This window comes from Chiloscyllium plagiosum, chromosome 3 (genome assembly GCF_004010195.1).
Source record: "Chiloscyllium plagiosum isolate BGI_BamShark_2017 chromosome 3, ASM401019v2, whole genome shotgun sequence".
Taxonomy (NCBI): Eukaryota; Metazoa; Chordata; class Chondrichthyes; order Orectolobiformes; family Hemiscylliidae; genus Chiloscyllium; species Chiloscyllium plagiosum.
The window spans coordinates 39,414,671-39,437,933 of NC_057712.1; the positions used below are offsets into that span (position 1 = coordinate 39,414,671).

A 23,263-nucleotide genomic window follows, 5' to 3' on the forward strand; every position below is an offset into this window, starting at 1 on the left:
CCCAAGGGACCCCCCCTCCCCACACCAGCCAGAAATTTACCTGTACCTCTACCAATGCTGTCCACTGCATCCCCACCGCACCTGGTGTGGTCTCCTCCACATCGGCGAGACAGAACACCCTCCCGCAGATTGTCCCAGAGAACACCTCCGGGACACCCGCACCCATCAACCCCACAGTCCCGTGACTGAACTCTTCAATTCCCCCTCCCACTCCATCATGGACATGCAGGTCCCGGGCCTCCTCCACGGCCAAACCCTTACCACCCAACACCTGGAGGAGGAATGCCTGATATTCTGCCTCCGGACCCTGCAACCACACAGGACAAATGCGGACCTCAACAGTCTCCTCACTTCTCCTCCTCCTGTATTATCCCAGTCTGAAGCTTCCAACTCAACAGTGCCCTCCAGACCGGTCCATCACTCCCCCCCTCTGACTTATCACCTTCTCCCTCACCTTCAACCACCTATCAATTTCTCAGCTACCTTCCCCCAAACCCCACCCCTCCCATTTACCTCTCAACCCCGACCCACAAGCCTCATTCCTGATGAAGGGCTTATGCCCAAAATATTGATTCTCCTGCTCCTTGGATGCTGCCTGACCTGCTGTGCTTTTCCAGCACTATAGTCTCGACTCTGATCTCCAGCATCTGCAGCGCTCGCTTTCTTCTGAAGCATGCTTTTGTTTATAATTTAAACAGATCGCTGTTTAGAGGTTATTTCTGTTTTTAGTAGCATAATATTTGTGGTTATTCAACACAAATAGTAGTAGCAAACCCGCATTACTTTGCACTTATATAGCCAGGAGGCCTGGGTTCAAGTCCTACCTGTTCATAGATGTGTACTAACGTCTGATTAGGAAAAAATAAGAAAAATCCCCAGGTGCTTCACAAATAAACTTTACAACATTCAATATAAACAAATGGAAATTACATGAAAATATTTTCAATATGGAAATCTCAATTTAGTTCTGAAACATGTAGAGAAGCTCATAATCTGACCTTAAAAAGCCATTTTACTATATCTATTTAGTCTGATCACATAACAGTTGGCACTGATGCTACCTAGACTGAAAACAGTTCCATTCCCAGGCAGTAGTATAAATTCATGAACATGAAGACTCACTTCATTGAAACTTGGATTTCAAAATCACTTTGCAACCAACCACTCAACTCAATGTAAGTCATCAGACAAAATGGAATTGAACAAAACAGTCAACATCCACTGTGAAATATGCTGCTGAAAAATAAAATCTTAGAACAGATATAAGCGGCACAAGATGTTAAAAAAAAATCAACGTGCCCTCAAAACAATGGAAAAATAGTCCCATTTTAACCTCCTTTTGCATCCAAAAGTCACCCACAACTTGGTTGAGTTCTTGTGGCTGCATAAGATGGGACACCAAAAACTTTTCTCCTTGACTCCACTATATGGCATTTGTTTATTGTCTGTCTTCAAAAAGAGAACAATAGTGTTTCATGTTTATGTACAGGTAAACAGGAGGACTTCTTTTTAAAACGAAGAATGCGCCATCATTTGTGATGCAACCAAAATGGAGACAAAGAACGGAAAGTTCAAGGAATATATGGTGTGGTGAAACCACATCAATGGAATATTGTTGAATTTCATACTTATTAAAAAAAATACTATCAAGTGGGGATGATTTCATGAGTTGAAAGTGTGTTGCTGGAACAGCGCAGCAGGTCAGGCAGCATCCAAGGAGCAGGAAATCGACATTTAGTACCATAGTCAAATTCACTTGAAGTTTTATTCTATGGAGTTAAAGATATCCAAACCTTGCTCTATGATGATTTGGAGATGCCGGTGTTGGACTGGGGTGTACAAAGTTAAAAATCATACAACTCCTCCACTATCACCTGATGAAGGAGCGACGCTCTGAAAGCTAGTGTGCTTCCAATTAAACCTGTTGGACTATATAACCTGGTGTTGTGTGATTTTTAACTTTGCTGTACGATCACTTTTATACATTTTCGCCCACGATAAAATCTTGTGCGGTGCAGCTTGCATTACAGTCTAACACTTCAGCACAATCCTCAATTCAAATTCAAGGTGAGCAAAATGGGTTCCTAACCTGAAGCTTGTTTTTAAACAAAAGAAACTCTCTTGGATTACATGAACACCACAGACTGGAACGTACCAAATTCAAATTATGTTTATTTATTTCAAAGTGTGTGTTTAGGATTTATTGAGCCATCTGAGCTTTTGAATGCTTAACTGTTTTGCAAAACACCAACGTGTTCTAGTATAGTTCCTTCAAGGGAATCTATTAAGTTATCAAGCAGAGAATGGTGTACACAAATCAATAACTATGACAAGCAAAAGGGAACAAAGAAAACTTCAAAGACTTCTGGTAACGTAACGTCCCAAGAGATAACTCTCTCACAATCTGGATCACCCACTTGAATAAAACACACCCTTGATTTTTACAAACACTTTTTCCAAGACTGACGTGTTAAAACTAATAACCCTGTTTCACAAAAATCATTCGCAATTTTTTTTTAAAAAACTGGAAAATCCATCATATTGCAAATCCAAAGCACATTAAAGAAATCAATAAGGCCACAAAACTACCAACCTGACAGGATATATAAAAACCCATAAGTTTTTCGAATTAGATCCACATACTTCCTGTTGTAGTTGTTTTTTATTTTTCTATTGCATTAGCTAGCAGCTTCAGCAAAAAAAAGTGACCATGTACACTAATCAGTAATTATTTCAAAAATCTTTTGGACTCTTGCAATCACTTAGTCAAGAGAAACTACTCCATTTCTGCCAACCCTATGACTAATTGTTTGAGAAAAGCTGTTTCGAAACAACAGTTCTGCCAGAAAATGGTGACGTGAACGAGAGGGAGAGAAAAAAATTCCACTCAGCACAACACAATGAAACACAGTCAGGAAGACTCGAGGTTGAACTTCTTCAATCTCACACACAAGGGGTGGATGAAATCATAAAAAAGGAAAAAAAAGTGGCACAGTGGTTAGCGCTGCTGCCTCACAGCGCCAGAGACCCAGGTTCAATTCCCACCCTGGGCAATTGTGTGTGTGAAGTTTGCACATTCTCCCCGTGTCTGCGTGGCTTTCCTCCGGGTGCTCCGGTTTCCTCCCACAGTCCAAAGATGTGCAGGTTAGGTGAACTGGCCATGCTAAATTGCCCGTAGTGTTAGGTGAAGGGGTAAATATAGGGGAATGGGTCTGGGTGGGTTGCTCTTCGGAGGGTCGGTGTGGACTTGTTGGGCCGAAGGGCCTGTTTCCACACCGTAAGTAATCTAAAAAATCTAAAACAAACAGGTACTTGGGGAGGGGGAATTGGGGGTGAAGGGAAATGAAAGACATTGGCTTCAGAAGCACCCATTGTTACTACCATTGTATGACTGACACACCACCACTAACTGAAAGAAGGATGGCAGAATGAAAGAGAATGAACTAATGGAAAAATATCATGGGAAAGATTGGGAGATGCTGGTCAGCAAATGCCAACACAAGTCAGTGTTACCCTTCTTATTATTACAATGATTTGAAGATGAGCAATTTCAAAACTGCCTATATTTACAAATCTTACCAAGGTGATCAATTAGAATGCATGGAGGGAATTAAGAGCAGTGATGTGGCAAATAGAGTCTAAGGCAGTTGCAAATTCAGTAACAGGGTCCCTTTGTTTGGTGTCAGGAACATGCAGGAGGGCATCCGTCAGATACGGTTACTGGTACATCACTCCTGACATACTTGAGCCTTCACTGGCCTCTGACAGCAACCAAAGTAAAAAGTGATAAATCAATGAGATAATTTTAGAATTCTCCATGGATTTTCTGACATTTTCACATTTGGAGAATTAGTCAACTTGAAAATACCCCATCATTGTGATAGGGATCAATAATAATACTTTAAAAAATGAACAATGCTGGCAATTAGCACCATGGAAGGTGTGTTGTCTTTGTGACAGACAGTTAAATGCATACTCAGTGAATGTTATTAAAGCTATGTACAGGTTTACCACATTGCAATTGGAGAAGGGTTTTCTACCTTATCAATTTTTAGGAAGTGCAGGGGTTTTACCCTCTGGCCAGTATTTATCCCTTAAAACAGAGCAGGTGAAAGGTGTCCTTTCATGGCATACAATTGCAAAAGGGCAACAGTGAGACAGGCAGATGAATGCTTCCTGCAACTATATGGCTAACATTTACAGAACAGAAAGGGGATAATGAGAGAGATGCCACCTCTGACACAAGTGTGAAAAGCATGAAAAAGTGATGAAGACTTGTATTTATAAAGCATTGTTCATGCTGATAGAACATTCCAAAAGTTCTTTACATCCAACAAGTATTTTTAAAATGTCACTGTTGGTGCATAGGGAGCCCGGAAACCAATTCGATCTAAAACAACAACAAACAAATATTCTGTTAATTGTGACTTTGAAGGAGGTATTTAAAAAAAAAAACAGCCAAGGTATCAGTGATAACTCACTTTTTTTCAAAATCGTACCCAAGGATCTTCTACATTCATCTGAGCATGCAGCATCTCCAACAATACAGCACACACAGTACAGACGGTTAGCAAGTGAAGTAAATACATGTACAGCAGGGAGGCAGCAGAAATTTAGATTGACAGTCACAGATGAAAGACATAGGATCAGTGCATACCCTGCTCTGCCAGTCCGCCCGATTCTGTGTACATACTCTTCTATGTTGCGGGGAAAGTCGAAGTTGAACACATGTGTGATATCATGCACATCCAGTCCACGAGATGCAAGATCAGTAGCAATAAGAATCCGAACTCTCCCTGGAGAGCAAAGAAGTTTGCATTTATTTTCAAAGCCTACAGTAACATTTGCATCCTTCTTGTAAACCCAACTGTTCCTCATTAAGTTTTAAGTCTACTGTAATTCAGTTTCTAAATTTCTGAAATTCAGAAACAACTTGTAGATTATTTTGGGGCTAGAAAGAATGCGCATGTCAGTACAACTATGAAGCAGACAAAGGAGTAAACAGCAGATCATCATCACTGTGAAGCAGATTGGGAGAGTGGATCTTGTTAGAAAGGCAGCAGGAGATAAGAACCAGTAGGAGAGAGCCTCTTCAACCTGTCCCTACCAGTCAAAGCTGAAACGTGATATCACAGGAAAATAGATAGGCATTTGGATGGTGTTCCTTTCCTTTTGATTGGTCAAGTGATTTAAATCAGGAGATAATATTACAGCTGAAGAGTCAGTTAGGAAATTCATTTCTAACATCCAATTCAATTACTTTAATAGAATAGAGGTGGCAAGTCAGGTGATTTATTGTAGCTGTAACATGTGGGGACTAGTGAATGCTGTGCATGGAGACCATATCTGCAGAAAGTGTTGGCTGTTCAGGAGACTTCAGCTCAGAGCTGATGAATTGGAAGCCAAACTGTAGACACGGTGACACATCAGGCACAGGGGAAACTTACTTTGACACTGTGTTTTAGGAGACAGTAAGACCTCTTCACTAATTACACCAAATTTGGTTTGTTGTCAAGGACAGAAAGATGTGACTGAGAGTGAGACAGATATGAAATCTAGAACATAGCTTTCGAGGAGCCTCAATTAGTGCCATTGTCCAATAGGTTCTTACACCCATTGTGAATAGGGGCACAGACCACACAGCGATGTCATTAAAGGTATCAGTGTGGTGATGAGCAGTGCAGTAGGTACAGTAGGTCATGATTTCACCCATCAGTTTGAGTGGAAATAAGGAAGAGTCAAGAGAAGAAATCATGGGTGGAAACTGTCTACAGGTCCCCAAAAAATATGATTTTAAAAAAGGAGGCATGTAAGAAGCACTCCACCACTATTATGGGTGATTCTTATTTCCAGGTAATGACAAATCAGATGGGCAAGGGTAATAAGAAAGATGAACTTCTTGAGCACATCAGGGATTCATCCTTAGAGCTGTATGTTGCAGAACCTACCTGGGAACAGGCTATTTTAGATCTAGTAGTGCGTAATGAGGTTGGATTAATAAGAGAGCTCATAGTCTGGGTAGCAATCACAACTTACTAGAATTTCAAATTCAGTTTAAGGGTCAGCAACTCCATATCAAACCAGTATCCTCCAATTAAATAAGAGCAATTACATTGATACGAAGAAAATGTGGTCTAAATTGAGCTGGGAAAATAAAACCAAGGGGAAGGTCAGTGGGTGAGCAGTGGCAGACGTTTAAGCAGATATTTCATAATGCTCAGTAAAATTTATTCTGATCAAAAAAGAACTTGATGAGAAGGATGAACTACCCATTGATAACAAAGGCTGTTAATAATAGTATTCAGCTGAAAACTAAAACATGAAAAGTAGTGAAAACTAATGTTAGGCCAGAGGATTAGGATTTTTCTTTTTCGGAATGACTAATGCATAACTAAAAGCTAATAAAAAAGGAAAAACAAATGATTATGAAGTAAACGGGTCAAGAAATATCAAATGAAACGACTATCTAAAGTGAGTATGGAACTCCCAAAAGGAAGTGACTGAAGTATTGAGAATGGGGAATAGGGAAATGGCAGATAATTTAAATCAATAATATGAATCAATCTTCATGGTAAACATTACAAAAATAACAGATAGACAAGGTGCTAATGGGAAGAAATGTCTTGTAACCGTCTCTATCACGCGGGATAAAGTATTTGACAAACTAATAGGATTGAATGACCTGATGGCCTGCAATCAAGAGGTTTACAGGAAGTGGCTGAAGAGATAATGGGGGTATTGGTCAAAATATTCCAGAATTCAGAGGATTAAAACAGCAGTACACTGTCCCTTCTCAAGAAGGGAGAGAGACAATTCGCTTTACATCTGTCATTGGAATACTGCCACAAACTACTATCAAAGGAAGAAATGGTAGGACATTTAGACATGTTTGTCACAATTCTCATGGAAAGGAAATCATGTCTGACAAATTTGATAGAGTTCTTTGAGGGTATAACAAGCAGAGTTGATAAAGAGAAACCAATAGATTTGATGTATTTAGATTTTTAGAAAGAATTCGAGAGGTTTCCATATAAAAGATTATTCCACAAAGGCAGAAATGGAATGGATGGTTGGAAAGATGTAACTAGTGGAGTGTCAGGGGTATCAGTCCCAGAGTAACAATCATTTACAATTTATATTAATGATTTTGAGGCGTGAGCAGAATGTGACGAGTCCAAATTTGTTGACTCTACGAAGACAGACAGGAGGACATGTTGCTAGGAGGATATAAGATATTTGCAAGGGGGTATAGTTAGGTTGAGTGAATGGGCAAAACTAGGCAGATGGAGTTTACAATGTGGAGTCATGAATTTTGATAGGAAGAATCAAAAGGTAGACTATTGTTTAAATGGAGAGATGAAAAACAAAGTAAACAGGAGCAGAAGGAATCCATTCAGCCCTTTGAGCCCACTCTGCCATTCAAAATGATCATGGCTGAACATGTAACTCAGTGCCCTGTTTCCATCACGTCCCATACCCTTTGATCCTTTTAGTGTTATAAACTACTGTTAATACTTCCTTGAAAACATGCAATGTTTTAGCCTCAGCTGTTTTCTGTAACAGAGGATTCCACAGGTTCATCACACTTGGTGAATAAATTTTTTCTTATATCAGTCCTAAGTAGCCTATTCCAGACCCTGTGAATGTGACCCCCTGAATCTAGCCTCCCTAATCCTGCGTTTACCCACAAAAAATAGGAACAAGACTAGGCAGTGTGGCTTCTCGAGCCTGCTCTGCCATTCAATAAGATCCAACATTCTTCACATCCACTTTCCTGCCCCTTCCCCATAACACTCGATTGCCCTACAGATCAAAAATCTATCTATCTCAGCCTTAAATATACACAAGGACTGTCCCCCACAGTTCCCTGTGGCAAAGAATTCCAAAGACTTTCAACCCTCAAAAGAAATTCATTTCAGTCTTAAATTGGCACCCCTTCATTCTGAGGCTAGACTCTTCCAAGAGGGGGAACTCTCTCTCAGCATTCAACTTGTCAAGACCCTTAAGAATCTTATATGTTTCATTGAGATCACCTCTCATTCTTCTGAACTCCGATATGTCAGGCCCCAAGTAGTTTAGCCTTTTCATTGTAAGGCAATCCCTCCACACTAGGAAGCATCCTTGACGGCCTTCTTTGAACTGCCTCCAATGAAATTATCAAATAAAAGGATCAAAACTGCTCACAGTACTCCAGATGTGGTCTCACTAGCACTTTTGTAGAGTTGCAGTTAGACTTCCCAACTCTTAAACTTCAACCACCTAAAAACAAATATCAACATTGCATGAGCCTTTATGATTACATGCTGCGCCTATGTGTTAGCTTTCTGTGTTTCGTGCACAAGAATCCCCAAGTTGCTTTCTGGTACTGCTTTCTGCAGTTTCTCTCCATTTAAACAATATTCTGTGCTTTTGTTCTCCCTTTCAAAATGAACAACTTTGCATTTTCCCATATTACACTCCATTTGCCTTTATCAGTCGTGACATAGATTATGAGCAGAGAGACCATCTTCAGCAGTTTAAAACTTTACTTATGTCACAGCTGGTGGCTGCCACACTATAGGAAGAATGTGATTGCACTGGAGTGGGTGCAGAGGAGGTTCAACAGGATATTACCTAGGGTGGAATACTATAGCTATGAAGACAGGCTGGATAAACTTGGGTTGTTTTCCTTAGATCAGAGAAGGCAGAGAGGGGTCCATATTGAGGTATATGCTATTATGAGGAGTAAGCACAGGGTGGACAGAAAGCAGCTGAAGGTTGAATACAAGGGGGCATAATGATAAGGTAACCCACAGGCAATTTAGAGAAGATTTAAGGAAAATGTTTTCCTGGGGCTGGGGTTGTCTGGAATGTACTGCCTGAGAGGATAGTTGAGGCAGGAAACCACAACCTTTGGAAAAGTACTTGGATGAGCACTTGAAATGTCATAACATTCAAGGCAACGTGCCAAGCGATGGTGTAGATTTAGAGTAGCTTTTGTTAATGCAGACTCAATAGACTTAGCAAAATTCTAAGATTCTACATGCAGCAAGTAATTAAAAAAGCTAACTGAATTTTGACCTTTATTTATTGTGGTTTGGAATTCAACAAGAGGAAAGTCTTGTTAAAACTGTTCAGGGTGTTAAGGATATACTGGCATTGGAGGCAAAGAGATTCTCGGTTGAATTCTGGGAGAAAGTGGTTGACTTATTAAGAACGGCTGAACAGGTTCATTGCTTGAGAAAAGGAATTGGGATGTCATGTTGAGGTTGTACAGGACATTGGTTAGATCACTTTTGGAATACTGTGTTCAACTCTGGTCCCTCTGCTATAGGAGGGATGTTGTGATATTTGAAAGAGTGCAGAAAAAGATTTACAAGGATGTTACAAGGGTTGGAGGGTTTGAGCTATAGGCAAAGGCTGAGTGGGCTGGAGGGTCCGAGATGGAGAGGTGATGTTATAGAGGTTCATAACATCACAAGGGTCATGAATAGGGTAAATTGGCAAGGTCTTTCATGGAGTAGGGGAGTCTAGAACTAGAGAGCATAAGTTTAAGGTGAGAGAGGAAAGATTTAAAATGGACCTAAAGTGACAGCTTTTTCACGCAGAGGGTGGTGTGCGTATGGAATGAGCTTCCAAAGGAAGTGGTGGAAGTTGGTACAATTACAACATATAAATGGCATCTGGATGGGCATATGAATAGGTAGGGCTGAGAGGAATATGGGCCAAATGCTGGCAAATGAGACTAGATTAATTTAGGATATTGGTCCAACTTGTCCATGCTGACCAAAGGGTCTGTACAGCTCTACGGCTCTATTTAGAAGAATCACAGGATAGATGTTGTGAACACATTTCCATGAGTGGGGGAGTCTTGGTCCAAGGGACATATTGCTCAAGGAGGGGTCACTTAAAGCTGATTTAACGATGCAATGGATTTTTTTTTCCCCCTCAGAGGATACTGAATGTTTACAATTCACTACACAAAGGGTCTTGAAGGCTAGATCACAAAGTATTTAAAGAGGAGCTAGTTAGATTTTGAAAAATGGTACAGTTGAGTGCAATGAGGAACTGGCATGAAAGAGGAGTTAAGGCCACACTTTTATTGAACAGCAGAGGGAGGTTGAGGGGCTGAATCCCTGCTCCGATTTCTTATGTTGCTAACATAGCCTCAACGCATTTTACAGGGGTAGACAATGGCATACTGGTATTATTGCTAGACAATTAATCCAGAGACCCAAGATAATGTTTCGGGATCCTAGGTTTGAATCCCGCCATGGCAAATGATGGAACTTGAATTCAATAATTGTCTGGAAATAAGAGTTTAATGATGACCATGAATTACCTGATAGTTAGGGAAAAGCCATCACAAATGCTCTTTAGGGAAGGAAATCTGTCATCCTTATCTGATTTGGCCTACATGTGACTCCAGACCCACAGCAATATGGTTAACTCTTAACTGCCCTCTGGGCAATTAAGGATGGGCAATAAATGCTTGTCCAGCGAATGACACTATCAATAAAAAAAAAGACACTGCTGGCATGGACATTAACCAGTTCACGGTCCACCTTTCAATCTGGCAACACTGTTTAGGAGATTTCAGCAATTCATCATCTTTCTCATGGAATTGATGAGAAGGACAGAACACTGGGATTCTCCCAGACTGCTGAATCCCCAAGCAACAAAGCAGAATGGATTGCTCACGTGGTATGCTGAGCTCCCTATTCCTTGTCTGTAAATCTTGGTACTTTTATTCCACACTAATTGTCAATACTCAATTTTTTTTTTGAGTCTATCGTGTGGTAGGATGGCTGCTGGAGAACCAAGGATGACTACTCACTAACCAACTCACAATCTGGACTAAAAGAGTAGTGTTTTGATACAAGAAGTGGTGGTGATGGATCATGTTCAGCAGGGGCATGGTCTAGACAGGGGTGAGTAAGCATAATTGAAAAAAGGTTGGTTCAGCTTCAACAGGCAAAGGAAAGGAACAGTCACCTGAGAGCAGGGAGCTTGTGGTGAGGACCAAAGACAGTAGCTATGGCATTCCTGGCATTGATAACATTGGATATCGGAAAGATAGTTTGATAATTTAGAGGCAGTGGAGAGATCAAGGATGGGATACAGCTGAGTGTTCTCAATACACACATGGAATCTCATGTTTACAGATGACGTTGCTGAGGGGTAGCATGTAGATGAGAAAGAGGAGTGCCTGCAGTAGAGGCAATCATGCTCGAGTGGGAAGACAATTCAGGGGTTCTCTGGGTACATGTGGATAGCTAAGAATAGATCTCACAGGATGACAGGCCTATCTTGACTTCCGGTATGGTTCTACATTGATTTGCCAAAAAAAAAACACCTGGATGCCAAAAGTTAAATTATGAAGAGGATTACACAAAAGCTAAACATTGTGGGCTGCATACACTACTCCTGCTCCTATTTCTTGTAGTCATGAACCACAGACAAAAACATTCACTACATTTTCACCCTGGGGTTCAAGTTCAATGAAAAGTGTGGAGGGAAAGCTAGCAACAGCAGCGGGTATACCTAAATGTGAGGTGTCAACCTGGTGAAACTACTACACAGACTGTTTGCATGTTAAGCAGTGGTAGGAGCAAGTGATAGATGGAAGGATTCCACAACCAATCGATCAGATCGGAGCTGTGTGGAGGTGAGGTGGTGGCTCTGGGAGACAGTTGCAAAGCAGCAATATCATTGGATTAATAATCCAGAACTCCAAGTTAATATTCTGGGGACAGTGGTTCGATTCCCATGACAGACAGTGAAATTTGAATTCAACAAAATAGTAGAATAAAAAACTAATCTAATAGTGAACATGTTGACTGGCATTACCTTCCCTAAAGGATGGGTTTTAATGTGCCAACCCCCCCAGGTGTCACCTACATGTGACTGTAGACTCATAGCAATGGGGCTGTTCTTTAACTGCACTGTGGGTAATTAAGAATAGGTAATAAATACCATGCATCTACATTCCAAGAAATAATTTTTTAAAAAAAGCTCAGTCACTTCTAGATGTTTATGGGAGTGGACATTTAAACAAACTAACAGGAGCTAGAGGCTGCACAGACACCCCTATTCTCAAAGATATGGGAGCCCAGCTCATCAACGCAAAATTCAAGCTATAGGACTTTACAATAATCTTTAGCAAGCAGTGCTGAATAGATGATCTACCTCAGCCTCCTTCCGAAATCCCCAGCATCACAGATGCTCATCTTAAACCTGTTTAATTGACTCCACTTGATATCAAGAGCCAGCTGAAGGCACCGTATACTGCTAAGGTTATGGGCCTTGACAACATTCTGATAATAGCACTGAAAATTTATGCTTCAGAATTAGTTGTGCCCCATTGGAACAAATGGTTCCTACACACAGTAGCAACACTGACATCTACTCAACAATCTGAAAACTGACTAGATTAGATTAGATTACATTACAGTGTGGAAACATTATCCCTATATTTACCCCTTACCTAACACTACGGGCAATTTAGCATGGCCAATTCACCTGACCTGCACATCTTTGGACTGTGGGAGGAAACCGGAGCACCCGGAGGAAACCCACGCAGGCACGGGGAGAACGTGCAAACTCCACACAGTCAGTCGCCTGAGGCGGGAATTGAACCCGGGTCTCTGGCACTGTGAGGCAGCAGTGCTAACCACTGTGCCGCCCATGATCTGTAAAGAAAAAGCAGGACAAGCCAAAACTGACCAACTAAAGCCTCATCAGGTTAATCTTGACTATCAAAGGAATGGAGGCATTGTTGATAATGCTATCAAACATCCCTTGCAAAGAAATCGCCTGATTACTTACGCTCGATTTTGGATCGACCAGGGCCCACTTGACCCCTGACCTCATTACAGCCATGGTCTAAACATGAACACCAGAAGATAGGTGAGGTGAGAGTGACCAACCTTGACATCAAGGCCACATTTGACTGATCATGAAGCCCTGGTAAATCTAAAGGCAAGTGTGAGCAGGGGTAAACTCTTCATTTGTTGCGATCATATCTAGTCCAAGGGAAATGATTGTAAATGTTGGAAGCTAATTATCAGTCCCAATACAGTACTACTAGAGTTCCTCAGGGGACTATCCTAGGCTCAAACATCTTTAGCTGCTTCATCAATTCCCTTCTCTCCGCCACAAGGGCAAAAGTGGAAACGTGCCAGAGTCTATGGAACAACAGGGTCGCACTTCAGCTGTTAATCAGAAGGTTGTTGGTTTGATACCATCCAGCAATGAAGGATCTCCATCCTTTGGACGATATGTCGGCCCAGTGGTTGGCACTGCTGCCTCACAGCACCAGGGACCTGGATTCGATTCAAGCCTCGACCCACTGTCTGTGTGGAGTCTGCACATTCTTCCTGTGTCCGTGTAGGTTTCCTCTGGGTGCTTCGGTTTCCTCCCACAATCCAAAGATGTGCAAGTTAAGTGAATTGGCCATGCTAGACTGCCCATAGCGTTCAGGGATGTGTGGGTTAGATGCACTAGTCAGGGGTAAATGTAGAGTAATAGAGTTGGGGAATAGGTCTGGGAGGATTACTCTTCAGAGGATCAGAGTGGACTTGTTGGACCAAATGGCCTGTTTCCACACTGTCAGGGTTCTCTGGTTCTATGGTTTCCTGATGAATGCACAGATGTTCAACATCACTTACAATTTGTCAGATACTGAAAGAGTTCCATGCCCAAATGCAGCAAGACTTGCACAAAATTCATGCTTCAGCTGGTAAGTGGGAAATATCCAAAACACCTGCAAGCTCCTCTCCAAGTTACACAACATCCAGCCTATTCTCTCTAAAATCCTGGAAAGCCCTCCCTGCAGCACTATGGTTGTATCTATACCCCAATGGCTGCAGCAGTTCAAAAAGGCAGCTTAGCACCAGTTTCTCTCAGGCTTCAGGGATGGATAATACATGCTGGTCTAGTTAACAAGGGTCATATCCCACAAACAGATTAAAAAAAACACTCCCCTATTGCTAATATGCTCCTATGCTTTAATATTCCAGCAGCCCCTTCCAATTTGATATTTTTGCTATCTTCTGGAATTCTTATCAAACTCTTTCTGATTGTAGTCTCTCGTAAACTGTTTGTTAAATTGCATTATCAACTGTTGTCCTGAAGTTTCTAGTGGGACACAACCACAAATATGCATTTTGTTCAAATAAAAACAGCTTGTTTTGTGATATTTACTACCCTGGAGAGTAATTAGGTCACTAAAATGCGTAATTTTCTTTGAATGGTTTTGAAAAAAAATTAGTCATGAAAACATTAAGGTGAAATAAAAAGGTTATTTACTGCCTGGGGTGGTTAGTGATAGAAAGTCTGGAGGATAGTGGGCTAGTGTAGGTTAGGTGGGCTTGGATCGGCGCAACATCGAGGGCCAAAGGGCCTGTACTGCGCTGTATTTTTCTATGTTCTATAAAGTCAGGTGATTTAAATTCTAGACACATGCCAATGCTCCATCATCTTAATTGTTCCTCCCACTCAACCACATATGACTGGTTTCCATGATGACTGCGGAAGAGATTCTGCGCTGAAACTATGTACAAGAGACAGTGAGAAATAGCTAAAAGTTGCCAAGCAGTTGAAGAGCTCATAATGGTCAAATTTTCAAATGATCCACATATTTTTAAAAATTCATAAAGAACTACCCCAGAAACTGGTTACAGAAATCCCCCTTCGCAGTACCTTCCTTAAAATCTTCCAGGGCCTGCTCTCGATCGTATTGCTCCCGGTCACCATGAAGAGACTGCACTGGGATCCCTTGCAGACTGAAATCACTTGACAAATCATCAGCTCTACATGGGTACAAACAATATTCAATTAGTCACCTTCCAAAACCTTTGAATAAAATAAGGAAACTTCCTCTCCAAACAGTTCCCCTGACTGACAAGGGAAATGTGGGGGACCATCAAATATTGACAAGTACTTGCTGCAGAGATTTGCTGAGTCATGCAAAGTAGCTTCAGCTCTGCCATGGTATTTGATGGCGTGGTAGACAATTTATTAAACTGTCATATAATTGTTTAAGCAGCTGCAGGCTATACAGGTTCTATACCTTTCTCCAAGCCACAATTTAGATAGGCAATCAGAGTTTGCCAAAAAATGCTTTTCCGGCAGAGTTTGTGGAAGATTAGAGCATGTTGCTGAGTCATGTAATATTGCAAATAAAAATCAGAAACTAAAAGGTTAATTAAGACTTCAATTCAGTGAGACATTCTTACAAAACCACAAAGCGGCCTGCACTGTTTCGATTTCCAACCATCTGGCCAATCCTCTTCCGGATTCTGAGAAACGTTTTGTTGGAGGCAAGCTCACAATAAAATTGATTGATGTAATATTACAAGTTGAGTCATTTGAGCGGTTGGATTTCGATTCAGCAGAAATGAAACATCTTTGGACAATTTGTTTCAGTATTTTCCTCCACAAACTGAACAGCATTATAAATTTTTTTTAGAACACTGACATTCATACTATGACAATCATAGAAGGGAATCTGAAAACCCTTCATCAAAATGGAATGAAAAAAAAATAAGAGCTCAGGCTCGAGGAAACAGAAGGACAAATAGCTTGGTTGCAGAGCTAGATTTTAAGGAGTGTCTTAATATATAGAAGGGCAAAGAGATTTAGGTAGACAATTCCAGAGTTTAGATCCTTGTCAGCCAAAGGCAATGTAGCCAATGACTGGTTAGAGGAATTGGGATGTATTAAAAAAGAATTAAAGAAATAAAGGTTTTACTTTGGATGTTTTGAGTGGAATGTTAGATGGAAGTGACAAGGAACAGATCATTAGGGTATATCACCTGGAAAGGTTTGTAGGATGGGAGTATTAAATGAAAGACATTGCTGACCATAGAGTTTTGGACGAGTGCAAGTTCATTAAGTACAGTGCAGTATAGGTGACTGTCAGAGTACTGAATTAGTCAAAATGACAAACATATGGATGAAGGTTTCAGTGACAGATAGGCGAGGTAGGGGTGGAGATGGACATCATCATGGATATGGAAATATCGCTGGAGAGATGTGGGTTTGAAGTGCAATTTGTCATCTACTAGGACACCAATAATCAGGTTTAATTTGAGGTAGGAATGGAACAAGTGAAGAGAGAATGGAGGACGCATCAGGACTGATGATAATGTCATTGCTCTTCCCATGTTTAGCTAAAAGAAATAACAGTTCATAAAAACTGCAGACAGAGCACAGAGTATGGTTGGGTTGAGAGAGGTACAGCATTCATGTGGAAGGTGATCCCATGTCTGAGAATGACAGTGTAAAGGTACAGCATGTAGACCAGAAAAGGGTTGACATTATACTGTTCTTTCCAATTGTAAAGATTTAATTTAACTTTGGAAAGGACAAGTTGATAGGCTGAAGAGCATTTCCCTTTCCATCCCCTGTATCATTTCACACAATGCCATGAATGCCTGGCTTGCATCAACTCTTGCCCAATCAAAGACTAAAAATAAATTTTCATTCTATAATTATACTAAATATTAGCAATTTTTGAGAAAATTTGTAGCTCAGATTGATGATAAGTATGTAAGTTAGCTTGCTAAGCTGGAAGATTTGGTTTCAGATGTTTCGTCATCATTATAGGTAACATCATCAGTGAGAGTCTCTGGTGAAGCACTGGTGGTATGTCCAGCCTCTCTATTTATAGGCCTTGGTTTCTTAAGGTGGGTGATGTCATTTTTGGTTCTTTTTTTCAAGGGAAGGTAGACAGGATCTAAATCGATGAGTTTATTGATGGAGTTCTGGTTAGAATGCGATGCCTCTAAGAATTCTCGTCCATGTCTTTGTTTTGCCTGTCCTAGGATATGTGTGTTGTCCCAGTCAAAGTGGTGTCCTTATTTGTCTGTATGTATAGAAACTAGTGATAGTGGGTCGTGTTTTTTGGTGGCCAGTTGGTGTTCATGTATCCTGGTGGCATGTTTCCTGCTAGTTGTCCGATAGTGTTTTTTACAGTTCTTGTAACATCTTGTAAATGATGTTAGTCTTGCTGGTGGTATCTATTGGATCCTTTAGGTTCATTAGTTGCTGTTTTAGTGTGTTGGTAAGTTTGTGGGCTACCATGCCAAGGGGTCTGAGTAGTCTGGAAGTCATTTCTGATATGTGTTTGATGTAACACAATGTGGCTATAGCTTTTGGTTGCGTTGTGTATGCTTGTTTGGATTTGTTTCTGAGGAATCGGTGGATTGTGTTTATTGGATCACCAATATCAGGACTCCGAGCAGAAGCAGTAATGCAGAGACTTGAACAAGCTGACCTCCCATCTATCAAACCCAAACTTTGGGACCACTATGTAGATGACACCTTTGTCGTCACAAAATGGAATAAATTAGAGGAAACAAATAACACCATGAACAATATCCTGACAGGCATAGAATTCACAAAAGAGGAGGAGAATGACAATAAACTGCCATTCCTCGACGTGACAGTTGAACGTGCAGTTAACAGAAAGCTTCAAACCAGCATCTACAGAAAAACAACAATCACAACACAAAGACTTAACTTCAGAAGCAATCACCCCAACATCCACAAATGCAGCTGCATCAAGACATTATTTCAATGAGCTACATTACACTGCAGCACTCAAGAACTACAAAAAGCAGAAGAAAAATATCTATCCAATGTTTTCAAGAAAAATGGGCACCCAATAAACACAATCCACCGATTCCTCAGAAACAAACCCAAGCAAGTAGACACAACACAACCAAAAGCTATAGCCACATTACCTTACAACAAACTACTTCCAGACTACTCAGATCCCTCGGCACCATACTAGTCCACAAATCTACCAACACACTTAAACAGCAACTAATGAACCTAAAGGATCCAATAGATGCCACCAGCAAAACTAACGTCACTTACAAGATACCATGCAAGAGCTGTAAAAAACACTATATCGGACAACTAGCAGGAAACGCGCCACCAGGATACATGAACACCAACTGCCCACCAAAAGACACGACCCACTTTCACTAATTTTTATACATACAGAGAAAGGAGGACACCACTTTGACTGGGACAACACACACATCCTAGGACAGGAGAAATAAAGGCACGGACGAGAATTCTTAGAGGCACGGCATTCTAACTAGAACTCCATCAATAAACATATTGATTTAGATCTATCTACCTTCCCTTGAAAAAAAAACAGATATGATATCACCCACCATAAGAAACCAAGACCTATAAATAGAGAGGCTGGACATACCACCAGCACTTCACCACAGGCTCTCACTGATTAGGTTATCTAGTATGGTGACAAAATATCTGAAAACAAACCTTCAAGCTCAACGAGCTAATCTACATAGATATGAAACATTAAACTAAAACCACCCTACACAATGTCACTACAAGTTCAGAAACAAGTCAGAATTCAAGCATACAGAGTAAATAACAACAGGCTTTACGTGAGACTTTATCAACTTTGGTGTAATTAGACAGTGAAAAGCAAATTAGACACGAAAACCTTTACCCTGATTGTGTTCGATGAGGAAGGGTGGGAAGAATCTTGCTCTTAAGACTGGTGAAGTGTGGTTGGACATGGGCCTGGTTTCTTTGTTGTAGACTTGATGTGAAGCAATAATTGAACATTCTTCCACTCTGCTAGAAGCACTTCTCTACAGAAGTCCAGCTAGTGATTTGCAATAAACCATCATCCAATAAAGATTAATTAGTGTTTACATTTGAAAGAATTCTCTTTAGAGTTCCACCTTTATCACTGGTCGTCTTTTACAGTCAAATCAAATGACCCAGAAATATTTTAACTTATATAGAATCTTACAGCACAGAAGATGTCCATCAATTCAACCATTTTTCCTCTGATGTCTCTTTGATCGAACTATTCAATTTGTCCACTCCTCTATTCTTTCTCCATAGCCCGACACAATTTGGTTTTAAAGTACTCAATCCAATTCCCTTTTGAAAGTTACTATTCAGCCAGATACTTGATTTTAAAAATAACCTTGAGATTTCTTTTGGGGTAACTGGGAACTAAATTGAGATTGCATTTGTTGCTACCATTGTTCCCAGCTATAACCACACTACGTGAAGTCTGGGACTCTGTTAAAACAAAGTGTTTTAAAATAAAAGGAAATAAGTCAGGAATCAACTATGGGAGAAAATATGCAATTAACTTGCATGTGGAAAATTATACAACTCACGCAGCCCCCATTGTAATGCGATGAACCCTAGTTGTCCTGGCCAATACTTGTTTTTCAGCCAAAATGATCAGCAGATTATTTGGTCATCAGCACATTGTTGGCATGGGACTGTGTGTGTAAATTAGCTACCATATTTCTTCCAGCACAACACAGCAAACTACAAAAGTATTTAATTCCACAAACATCCACTCCCTCCACCACCAATGCTCAGTAGCAGCAGTGTGTACTACCTACAAGATGCACTGCAGAAATTCATGATAACTTCTTAGACAGCACCTTCTAAACCCATGACCAATTCAGCTAGAAGGGCAACAGATATATGGCAACACCATCCCTGAAAGGCATCCAAAACAGTCATCACCCTGACTTCAAAACACATTGCTGCTTCTTTCCTGTCACTCAGTCAAAAGCCTGGAATTCCCTCCCTAACGGCATTGTGAGTCAACCTACAGCACACGGACTGCAGCAGTTCAAGAAAGCAGCTCACCAACATCTTCTCAAGGGCAACTAGGAATGAACAATAAATACCAGACGACCAGCCAGCAATACTCACATCCCAGGATAAACATAAAACTTGGCTGTGAAAGATTTGGGACATCCTGAAGTCCTAAAGGTGCCAAACAAATACAAATCTTGCTTTCTTTCTCTAATCTGACCTCTTAATTGCCTCAGATCCTGAGCTAGACTATTGCTTCAGGTACTATGCCCTTAAAGAGCAATGAACTACTATGATTAAATATACCAGGGTAGCCTTACCCACAGCAACTTAATTGCCATGGGCCTAACATCACTCAACTTTGCATCAACAAGTTCACTGCCAGAATCTCTGAGCTTTTGAAAACTTTCAGACTGTCAGAAAAATAAATGACGAGAATTGAGCTAAGTACACCTCCATGAACATAGTTAGTACCCAACATACGTGAGCTTTCTTCCCACAAAGATGATGACTTTGTCTTCAGGGTTCATGGACTCAATGAAGTGAAGTGTGTAGCTTCTTTTCTCTTCTTCAGGGATAACTAGTACATGCTGTTCCACCGTTTCCACTGCCTGAGAAAAACATAATGAATTTGCTTCCAACAAGCACTCTTCTACTGTGTCATAGAAACACATTCAGCGTGGCAATTTAATTATGGCATTAACATGTTATGTATTTAGCATCACTGGGAAGATTTAGCAAAGCTATATACTCCAATATTGAGGAAGTACAAGTTGCACTGACAGTACATTCCACACCATTTCCTTTTGCCATGTCTTCCCCCAAGATTGTTGAATTTACACAAATTCACATTCCCTAAAACATGAGCATTCAAACTACAGAGAAGACCTTTCAACTTCACCATTTAATTAGAACATGACTGATCAGCAACTCAGATCCATTTACCTGCCTCTGCTCCATATCTTTTGAACCTGAACAAAAATCTATTGATCCTTAGCCTGGAAAATTCCAACTGACCATCATCACCAACTGCTTTCTGGAGGAAGAGAGTTTCCGATTTCCAATACTCTGCATGAAGAAATGCTTGTGATACCATCTCTCAGTGGCCTAGCTGAAATTTTAAGTTTGTGCCCCTTATCCAAGACTCCTTACTACCAGAGGAAAATATCTTCTCTCTAACTTGTTGAATTACTTCATCGATTCAATCAGATAACCCAGAATCTTCTCAAGTCAAGGGACTGCAATCCCAATTTGTCCAACTTGCCCACATACTAGGGTAATTTAAAATCCCTCAGTCCTGTTTTCTAGTCACCTTGTGCTGTTCCAAAATAATGTTTCAATGCACGATTGAAATAGTTGCAGCAATTTTGTCGATAGGCCTGGCTGTCTTGACTCCACATGACAGTTTTTCCACTGCTTGTAAGTTCATGGAATCCCTTCAGTGTGGAAACAGCCCATTTGGCCCAACAAGTCCACCTGACCCTCCAAAAGAGTAACCCACCTAGGCCCATCCCATTACTCTACATTTACTCCTGACCTACACATCCCTGAACACTATGGACAATTTAGTATGGCCAATCCACCTAACCTGTGCATCTTTGGACTGTGGGAGGAAGCCAGAGCACCCAGAGGAAACCCACGCAGACACGGGGAGAATGTGCAAACTCCACACGGACAGTTGCCTGAGGCTGGAATCGAACCCAGGGCTCTGGTGCTGTGAGGCAGCAGTGCTAACCACTGAGTTACTGTGCTGCCACAGTTAATCACTGCTAGCTTTACAATCACCAACCAGACCAGCTCTTTAAATTATCTTTAACCTTCTGAAAATTTTAGCCGCATTCAGATATGTTAAGTGGACCTTTGAGTAAAACTCAGTCTTGCAGGTTCCTGCACACCCTAAGCTACTTTAACAAACCAAACAGTCAAAATCCTCAATTTAGAAGTGTGACATACTTTTATAATAACCTGCTGCACAAAATACATTATAGTTACTCTCTGAACATGTTCAAAAGCTTGCAAATGAAACCCAATGATCTGCCTTTACTCACTGCTAAATCCAGTGTTCCTACATAAACCATCATCGGATTCTTCAGATACGATTTTGCTAATCTCCGAACCCCATCAGGCCATGTTGCACTGCAGAGAGAGGAGAAAGAATTAACAACATGTACTGGTGTCTATTGCTGAGCATTCAACTTTCCTCTTTGCAAAGTGCTCCAAGGCTGATTCCAACATGATGTGGGACCATTTCTGTAAGCATGAAACTGTTCTCTTAAGATCCTTCTTCACCCCAAACCTGCTTTACAGTTTTCCTGAAAAGATGTTGATTTGACACTGGGTCATTCCATCTATGATGCTCAGTGCCGGAGTACAGTAGCAAACATAGCTAACCACCCGCCAAACTCTCTGCATATGGAATGAGCTCCGAGAGCACAGAAAAACCTCATTCTGCTTCAGTTGGTTGCAAGCTCAGTGCTGACAATCATTAACCTCCTCCCCTAACCCTGACTGGAATACTGAGCCAATTGTACAATGCCTGCCAGTGATTAGTTTTTGACCAATGAACTTGCTTTGTTGTTTTATTTAAAGCAGATTACTCGAGGTGAGGAATACATCAGTCAGCCCTTTTCTACCTGGTCATAATGGTCTGTCTATCAGGTCGTATGTCCAAAAGGATCTTCATAATCTGAGGTTCAAATCCCATATCCAGCATGCGATCTGCCTCATCCAACACCTGTTTAAAGGAAGAAGCAGAAAAATAACATTAATCTACATTTTCTGATCAAATGACCATAAATGATTTTTTTCTGTCACTGTAGTGCAGGGCTTAAAAAGTATTGCCAAACCAGGTTGTTTAAGGGTGAATAGTTTGGACATAACATTCAGCAATTAGAGACATATGGAACATTACTAGCCTACTACAGTAACAGCCTGTTTTGGCTCGGAGGAGAGAGAAATGGGAGAGGGGAGTGGAGGAAGGGTTCCAGAGGAGAGCTGGGAACCATTCCTTTATGCAATTAATACAAAGCTACTTGGAGGCATTTTGTTTTCTGTGGGAGGAAGCCAGAGCACCCAGAGGAAACCCACGCAGACACGGGGAGAATGTGCAAACTCCACACGGACAGTTGCCTGAGGCTGGAATCGAACCCAGGGCTCTGGTGCTGTGAGGCAGCAGTGCTCTGGGTGCTCTGGCTTCCTCCCACAGAGGCACAATGGGATGTCTGGAAAAAGACAAAGTACTATGAAATGGTGATATCAGCACGTAATGTCAGATTCGGAAAAGTATTAATATTGGGAACTTTATCCCACTTGTTGGACTTTCCATATCAGCCTGGGGTTCATGAGACCAGTGTCATGGAATCTGAGGTAGAGCTCCAAGTGCCATTGTCACCAAGTCCCCAATGGCTGAAAGACTGTGTGACTCATTAGTTTGTATTTCTGAGAGAGAGTAAGCTAAGAGATTTGCTCATTAGTTTGTGTATGTGTTAAACAGATTAAGCTAATAAATTTGCTGTGTTGAAGCACACGTATTTTCTTGTATTTATTTTAATGAGACTTTTAAAAATATTCAACAAGATGGATTCCGTGGCAGGGGAAACATTCTGTATCTCAGAATGGTCCTGTAACGATGGGTTCGGTGTGCAAGTGAACTGGTTGGCTGGGG

At 41.0% G+C, this 23,263-nt stretch overlaps 1 protein-coding gene across 1 annotated transcript in view; it reads right to left on the reverse strand.

Moving 5' to 3' along the window:
• The window catches only part of ddx43 (DEAD (Asp-Glu-Ala-Asp) box polypeptide 43), a 72,762-nt gene that overhangs the window by 5,622 nt on the left and 43,877 nt on the right, over window positions 1–23,263 (reverse strand). Inside the window, exons 10-14 of the mRNA XM_043680581.1 lie at window positions 22,233–22,333; window positions 21,648–21,735; window positions 20,083–20,210; window positions 14,683–14,792; window positions 4,658–4,796 (exon numbers count right to left, since the gene is read on the reverse strand). Coding sequence (XP_043536516.1) covers window positions 4,658–4,796; window positions 14,683–14,792; window positions 20,083–20,210; window positions 21,648–21,735; window positions 22,233–22,333 — 566 coding nt within the window. The remainder of the gene's footprint in view (window positions 1–4,657; window positions 4,797–14,682; window positions 14,793–20,082; window positions 20,211–21,647; window positions 21,736–22,232; window positions 22,334–23,263) is intronic.